Source organism: Babylonia areolata, chromosome 31, assembly GCF_041734735.1.
Source record: "Babylonia areolata isolate BAREFJ2019XMU chromosome 31, ASM4173473v1, whole genome shotgun sequence".
NCBI classification, from domain to species: domain Eukaryota; kingdom Metazoa; phylum Mollusca; class Gastropoda; order Neogastropoda; family Buccinidae; genus Babylonia; species Babylonia areolata.
Window position 1 is genome coordinate 3,119,233 of NC_134906.1, and position 8,497 is coordinate 3,127,729.

The 8,497-nt window shown below is 45.5% G+C and overlaps 1 protein-coding gene across 1 annotated transcript in view; it reads right to left on the bottom strand.

The window, feature by feature from the left end:
* Positions 1-658: 658 nt before the first annotated feature.
* Positions 659-8,497, bottom strand: part of LOC143276304 (uncharacterized) — a 12,377-nt gene continuing 4,538 nt past the window's right edge. The window contains exons 2-3 of the mRNA XM_076580810.1: positions 3,529-5,147; positions 659-988 (exon numbers count right to left, since the gene is read on the bottom strand). Coding sequence (XP_076436925.1) covers positions 3,612-5,135 — 1,524 coding nt within the window. The 5' untranslated portion in view covers positions 5,136-5,147 and the 3' untranslated portion in view covers positions 659-988; positions 3,529-3,611. The remainder of the gene's footprint in view (positions 989-3,528; positions 5,148-8,497) is intronic.

Sequence of the window (8,497 nt, forward strand, 5' to 3'; positions counted from 1 at the left end):
AGGAGGTTGCGTCTGCGGTCCTCAGGCTTCCCCCAACGACTACTTTGTAGTTATGGGCCTGAGGTGACGTGAGGTGAGGTGAGGTGAGGTTTTTTTTTTCTGTATGTGTGTGTTTTTGTTATATAGATACAGATGTCCTGCAGAGTATGGTAACGTTTTGAGGCCTTCTTAAAACTGGAACTGAAACTATCTGTCTCTGTTTGTCTATTTCTATCGGTGGCTCTCTCTCTCTCTCTCTCTCTCTCTCTCTCTCTCTCTCTCTCTCATCCACTCTCTCACTTACTCACACACACATGCACTCACACATACACATACACGCACACGCACATACATACACATACATCACGCATCACACCAGAGACGGGACAGACAGAGACAGACACAGAGAGACAGACAGACACAGAGGGAAAGAGAATGTGTGTGTGTGTGTGTGTGTGTGTGTGTGTGTGTGTGTGTGTGTGTCTGTGTGTCTGTGTCTGTGTGTCTGTGGTTGTGTAATTGTGATTTTTTTTGTGGGGTTTGTGTGTGTGTGTGTGTGTGTGTGTGTGTGTGTGTGTGTGTGTCTGTGTGTGTGTGTGTTCGTGACGACTTAATAACAGAACACGAACACTCAAATCAATCACATTGCCATTCAAACCAATCGAACAACTCTTCGATGTAAGTTTGTCCATGCCAATGTTTTTATTTGTGTAATGAACAGACTCAAACAACTATCCGATATAAGTTTGAGTTGCATTAATGAATGCCAATGTTATTTTTGCCTGACTGTGTGAAACGAGCATACTTGTTTTCATGGTCAGTTCATTTCACCTAAACTGGACATCATCCATTCAAACTGAGAAAAGCAAACCAAACCAAAACAAAACAAAAAAGATAAAAAATTTAATTAAAAAAAAAAAAAAAAAAAAAAACCCGTCGATTTCTGTGTGGAATGTAAAGGCAGGACCAGCTTGAGGTGATACATGTCTATATCCACCACCACCTTTGCCTGAAACATAAGATGAACACAGATCAGCATCATCAGCAGCAGCAACAGCAGCAACAGCAATAACAGCAGCAACAGAAGCAACAATGAAATAACAACAACAACAATAACAAGAACACAAAAAAACAACAACAGTAGTAGCAGCAGGAACAACAACAACAACAGTTTCAACGTTGTTACTGTGCCTCGTCATTGTTACCGTCAACGTCATCATCACCACCATCGCCGTTGTCGTTATCATCGTCATCGCCTTCATCATCAACGTCGTCAAATACGGTCCAGCAAAACAATGACAAGACTGTGAAACGTTGCTGAACTGCAGTCTCTTTAGGCTTACTAAACTGTACACGAATCAGCCCCTAACGCCTCCGTCAGCAGTAACTACAAGAGAAGGTCTGTCCCGGGTCGGCTGTTGTATAATGATGATATGGATATTATGGTTTCTCCTGTCAATGGGAAATCATTTACAGCTTAGTCTTTTGTGAAGGACTATGACTCTCAAATTAGGAGGCAAAATTGCACTGGCTCTTAGTGCTGCAGCCTTGTGGGCTAGTTGGCCTTTGGGAACCACCCCAACTCCAACTGTCCTAAAACCCTCTTGGCCAAGAGAGTGGGGATGTAACTTGGGCAAGACACTCTCCACTATAATCAAATTCTAGCCCAAATAGTCGGAACAGCAGTTGCCTCCTCTGCTGTTTATCACGACACAACTGACTATCATATGGATACTTATGGCTTACTTAGCTGTACACGAATCAGCCCTCGACGCCTCCCCTCGCCACCATACCCCCTTCCCCCCGCCCTCCCCCCCCCCCCCACACACACACCCCACCTCCACACACACACACACACAAAAGGTAATGACAGTGGCAAATACTATGGCGAAAACGTCAGTGTTACTCCTGTTCGTATTTCTCCAGCCGCTACGAAATTTTCCACTCCTCCTCCTACTCCTACTACTACTACTACCACTACTTCTTTTCAGTTTTCAGTAGTCTGGCTTAGCGAATGAAGGTTCAGGAAAAGGGGGTTGGTAATCCACGTGTGCCGCAAGCTTGCTGCTAGCAGGGTGGCTGACGAAGCCATTCCGGGCCAGGAGAGCTGCAAGAGAAAGTTTGTCCCGGGTCGGTTGTTGTATAATGATGATATGGATACTCATATTGCGCCTTCCCTCGGTCGGAGACCAAGCTCTAAGCGATTTACAACACAGGGTCATTGATATGGATACTTAGGTAGCGCCTATCCTCAGGGGTCAGTTGCACAGCAGGCTGCCTACCTGGGTAGAGCCGACTGACGGCTGTCACTGGGCGCGCGCTCCACATTCATTTCCTGTGTCATTCGATCAGATTTCAGGCGCGCGTGCACACACACACACACACACACACACACACACACACACACACACATACACGCACACACACACACACACACAATCTGACAGACATGTAACATTTTATGTGTATGACCGTTGTTGTTGTCTTTTATCTACCTCGCCATGAAGGCAACCATACTCCGTTTTCAGGAATGAGCATGCTGGGTATGTTCTTGTTTCCATAACCCACCGAACGCTGACATGGATTACAGGATCTTTAACGCGCGTATTTGATCTTCTGCTTGCGTATACATACGAAGGGGGGTTCAGGCACTAAGCAGGTCTGCACATTGTATTGACCTTGGAGATCGGAAACATCTCCACCCTTTACCCACCAGGAGCCGTTACCGAGATTCGAACCCGGAACCCTCAGATTGAAAATCCAACAATTTAACCACCCGGCTGTTGTGACGTCACAGGACTTCCTTTTTTTTCTTGTTTTTCTTGTTTCTTTTTTTTTTCTTCTTTTTTTTTCCTCTCCAGGCAGAATCTGCATGTGTCCTCGCAAGAGGTGACAGCTTGGTGTCGCTAGGTCACACTATCTACGGTAAGAGTGGACAACCGTCTGTTGTTATTGCTACAATTACTGCTGCTGCTACTACTACTACTACTGCTACTGCTGCTGCTGCTGCTGCTGCTGTTGCTACTATGCTACTACCTGCTGCTGCTGCTGCTGCTAGAACCACCACTATTACAACTATTGCTACTGGAACCACTAAAACTTATGCTATCAATTCACCTGTTCGTGGTTGTTGTTTTCTTTTATGTGTGTGTCTGTGTGTTTGTTTGTGTGTGTGTGTGTGTGTGTGTGGGGGGGGGGGGGGTTATGGGGATGGTGCAGGTCATTCTTACTGGGAAATTTCTCCGAATGTGTTCTCTTTTCTTTTTTTTTTCTTTTTTTTCTTTTTTCTTCTTTTTTTCTTTCTTTTTTTTTTCTTGGTAATACCCCTACATCCACTCTCCACCTCCCCCTGCTCCCCCACCCCCCAACCCCCGCCTCGGTCTCCTCACCCCCCCCCCTGCCCCCCAACCCCCCCCCACACCCCCCCCCCCCCACACACACACACCACCCCCATACCAGCAAAAGAGAGCGAGAGAGAGAGAGAGAGACGGATAGACAGACAGACAGACAGACAGACAGACATACATAGAGTAAAGCCCCAAGACTTACCTCTCCCGTTGAAGACATTTTGACGTTTTTTTTGCTCTCTCTTTTTTTTTTTTTTTATTCCACACATGACGACGATTCCCGCGTTAGTGATAACAGTAATAATAGCATTTCTTAGCCGTGGTGATAGGGGTGGATGACATGGTGAAGGTAGGCATAGAGCCAGTTGAAGACGGAGTGGGCTCAGAAATCGTCGTGGTACTAGAAGACGAGGTGGTTGTACCAGTAGACGATGTAGTAGTACTAGGAGGCGTAGTAGATGTAGTACTAGGAGGCGTAGTAGATGTAGTACTAGGAGGCTCAGTAGATGTAGTGCTAGGAGGCGTAGTAGATGTAGTACTAGGAGGCGTGGTAGATGTAGTACTAGTAGACACAGTAGATGTAGTACTAGGAGGCGTAGTAGATGTAGTACTAGGAGGCGTAGTAGATGTAGTACTAGGAGGCTCAGTAGATGTAGTACTAGGAGGCGTAGTAGATGTAGTACTAGGAGGCGTAGTAGATGTAGTACTAGTAGACACAGTAGATGTAGTACTAGGAGGCGTGGTAGATGTAGTACTAGGAGGCGTGGTAGATGTAGTACTAGTAGACACAGTAGATGTAGTACTAGGAGGCGTAGTAGATGTAGTACTAGGAGGCGTGGTAGATGTAGTACTAGTAGACACAGTAGATGTAGTACTAGGAGGCGTAGTAGATGTAGTACTAGGAGGCGTAGTAGATGTAGTACTAGTAGACACAGTAGATGTAGTACTAGGAGGCGTAGTAGATGTAGTACTAGTAGACACAGTAGATGTAGTACTAGGAGGCGTAGTAGATGTAGTACTAGGAGGCGTAGTAGATGTAGTACTAGTAGACACAGTAGATGTAGTAGTAGGAGGCGTAGTAGATGTAGTACTAGTAGACACAGTAGATGTAGTACTAGGAGGCGTAGTAGATGTAGTACTAGGAGGCGTAGTAGATGTAGTACTAGGAGGCGTAGTAGATGTAGTACTAGTAGACACAGTAGATGTAGTACTAGGAGGCGTAGTAGATGTAGTACTAGTAGACACAGTAGATGTAGTACTAGGAGGCGTAGTAGATGTAGTACTAGTAGACACAGTAGATGTAGTACTAGGAGGCGTAGTAGATGTAGTACTAGTAGACACAGTAGATGTAGTACTAGGAGGCGTAGTAGATGTAGTACTAGTAGACACAGTAGATGTAGTACTAGGAGGCGTAGTAGATGTAGTACTAGGAGGCGCAGTAGATGTAGTAGAAGTCGGAGTGGGAGTAGTGCTAAGGGTGGTGGCATTTGTGGTGGCGGTGGTGGTGGTGGTCGTCGTCTTTTTCTTGTAGAAGCCGTGCTTCCTGTGCAAGTAGTAGTAGTACCCATAGCCACGGTAAGAGCCACGTCCATAGCTCGGGTAAGAGCCACGTCCATAGCTCGGGTAAGAGCTACGTCCACGGCTCGGGTAAGAGCTACGTCCATGGCCCTGGTAAGAGCTACCACCATACCCCCGGTTGAGGCCAAGGAAAGAGCTACGCCGCTCCTTACTCTGATCACGGACAAGGAAACCGGCAGACGTCAAAGCCACTACCGTGCCCAGGACCAGTGAAATGACAAGGAGCCTCATCCTCCTTGATTTCTGTGGAGAGACACACACGAAGGAGACAGTTCAGTTCAGTTCAGTTCAGTTCAGTTTGTGTGTGTGTGTGTGTGTGTGTGTGTGTGTGTGTGTGTGTGTGCGCGCGTGTGCGCACAGTTGACTTCATCAAGATTTTGCGTCTTATAAATATTACTAGTAGTAGTAGTAGTATTTTTATGTATAAAAATATATCTATCTCTTTTTTTTCTCTCTCAAGGCCTGACTAAGCGCGTTGGGTTACGCTGCTGGTCAGGCATCTGCTTGGCAGATGTGGTGTAGCGTATATGGATTTGACCGAACGCAGTAACGCCTCCTTGAGCTACCGATACTGATACTCAGTTCAGTTCAGTTCAGTTCAGTTACTCAAGAAAGCGTCACTTCTGGGGTGGGGGTGGGTGGTGGGTGGTGGGGGAGCGGGCGGGTGATGGGGAAGGAGGAGGAGAAGAACAGAGAGGGGGAGAGAGGGGGGGGGGGGTGGATCGAGAGAGGGAGGGAGAGACAGACAGACAGACAGAGAGAGAGAGAGAGAGTAGAAAGTGCCGTGAGTTAGGCCGAGGACAAAGAAATAAAGGGGTGATGGCGGCTGAGGTGTGTGTGTGTGTTCGGGCAAATCCATATAATCTTCACCAAATCCGCTTAGCAGATGCCTGACCAGCAGCATAACCTAGCGCGCTTCGTCATCAGGCCTTGAAGGACCGGGGGGGAGGGGGCAGGGGGGAATGGTGCACAAACAAATAAATTGATACATCATCAGTTTCAGTTTCAGTAGCGCAAGGAGGCGTCACTGCGTTCGGACAAATCCATATACGCTACACCACATCTGCCAAGCAGATGCCTGACCAGCAGCGTAACCCAACGCGCTTAGTCAGGCTTTGAGGGATTTTTTTTTTTAAAGATAAATACATAAAAAAAGGAGTACTACTACTAATAATAATATGTATAAGGCGCAAAAACTTGATGAAGTCAACTATAAGCGTACAAAAGAATTTAAAACATTAAAAAAAAAAAAAATCGGTAACATAAAAAGTGAGCAGATAGACAATGACATAAAATAAAATGCGGGGAAAAAACAACAACAACAAAAAAACACAGCAACAACAGAATAGATAATTAAACAAATAAAATCAAAAGACAATGACGATAAGAAACCAATAAAACAAATAAGCAAATAAAGGTAACGAACGACAGAAAACAGGCAGAACGACAGAAACAGAAGTGTGAAAGAACGAGGGAAAGAAAAAAAAAAGAAACGAAACAAAAGAAAATGAAACGAAACGAAGTTTTATATGTAACCAGAAAAGATAAGCAATTAACATGCTTTTTTTTTTCTAACCATACCCTGGAGCAAAAAGTAAAGAAAAAAAAAAAAAAAGTACAAACGCATAGGGAAAATGATATTACAATGAAATAAAATATAATTAAAAAAAATCTAAGATAGATATTTGTATTTGTATTTCTTTTTATCACAACAGATTTCTCTGTGTGAAATTCGGGCTGCTCTCCCCAGGGAGAGCGCGTCGCTACACTACAGCATCACCTTTTTTTTTTTTTTCTTTTTCTTTTTTTTCCTGCGTGCAGTTTTATTTGTTTTTTCCTATCGAAGTGGATTTTTTTCTACAGGATTTTGCCAGGAATCACCCTTTTGTTGCCGTGGGTTCTTTTACGTGCGCGTAGTGCATGCTGGACACGGGACCTCGGTTTATCGTCTGATCCGAATGACTAGCGTCCAGACCAGCACTCAAGGTCTGTGGAGGGGGAGAAAATATCGGTGGCTGAGCCGTGATTCGAACCAGCGCGCTCAGATTCTCTCACTTTCTAGGCGAATGCGTTACCTCTAGGCCATCTCTCCACATAGAAACAAGAAGCACAAAATCAAACCCAGCAGAAAGACAGAAAGGAAGAAAAGAAAGAATGCTTGACCAAACAAAACGTACGAAATACTGGAACTTATATTCTGGGCTAAGCTCCTTAGTTTACAAACGCAGAATCAAATAATCAAATCAGGCCTACCATATCAGTATCGTTGAAGGAACTACAAATGTAATAAATATCGCACTGAAAAAAAAAGAAAAGAAAAAAAATACGTTTGGAAGCGCGTTATTATAAATTTGATTGAAAGGGGTTCGCATCTTGGGGTAGGTACACGATTGAGGTTTTGGTATTGTACATCTGTATATATGAAGAGGTTCTATGATGCCTTAAAAGAAGTCTACGGCCCCACATCCTCAGGATCATCCCCCCTCCTCAGTGCAGATGGGAATACCTTGATCACCGAGAGGGAGAAAATTCTCGAACGCTGGGCAGAGCACTTCAACAGTGTCTAAATCGCCCTTCCTCCATAAATGATGAAGCCATAGACCGTCTCCCACAATCCCCATCAACGAAGCACTGGACGATCCGCCAACACTTCTTGAGACCCAGAAAGCAATCCGTCTGCTATCCAGTGGCAAAGCACCTGGCTCAGACTCCATACCAGCAGAGGTCTACAAGGATGGAGGCACTGTGCTGACTGAGAAGCTCCATCAGCTGTACTCACTCATGTGGAAAGAAGAGACGATCCCCCAGGATTTCAAAGATGCATCTGTCATTCACTTGTACAAACGAAAGGGGAACCGGCAAGCCTGTGATAACCATCGGGGCATTTCCTTGCTCTCCATCGCAGGCAAGATACTTGCCAGGATCCTACTAAACCGCCTCACAGCACACCTTGACCAAGGTCATTTGCCTGAGAGCCAATGTGGATTCCGGAAAGAGCGCGGAACCACCGACATGGTGTTTGCTGCAAGGCAGCTGCAAGAGAAATGTCAGGAGCAAAATGTTGATCTGTTCTCCACCTATGTCGACCTCACTAAGGCCTTCGACACCGTGAGTAGAGAGGGACTGTGGAAGATCATGGCCAAGTACGGATGCCCTCGGAAATTTATTTCCTTGGTCAGCCAATTCCATGAAGGCATGCAGGCTCGAGTCCAGGACAATGGCGAAACATCTGCTCCTTTTCCTGTCACAAATGGTGTCAAGCAAGGCTGCGTCCTGGCTCCAACACTTTTCAGCCTCATTTACTCTGCAATGCTTACTGATGCCTTCAGAGATGGCGACGTTGAATCGGCCTAAAGTACCGAACAGATGGCAAGATGTTTTAACCTCAGAAGGCTTAAAGCAAAACCGAAGGTCATAACAGACATCATCAGAGACTTTTTGTTTGCTGATGATTGTGCCCTCAACGCTGGATCTGAAGCTGAGAAGCAACTCAGTGTCGACAAGTTTGCCACTGCCAGCAGGAACTTCGGCCTTACCATCAGCACGAGGAAAACTGAAGTTCTCCATCAGCCAGCCCCATAGAAACCCCACGT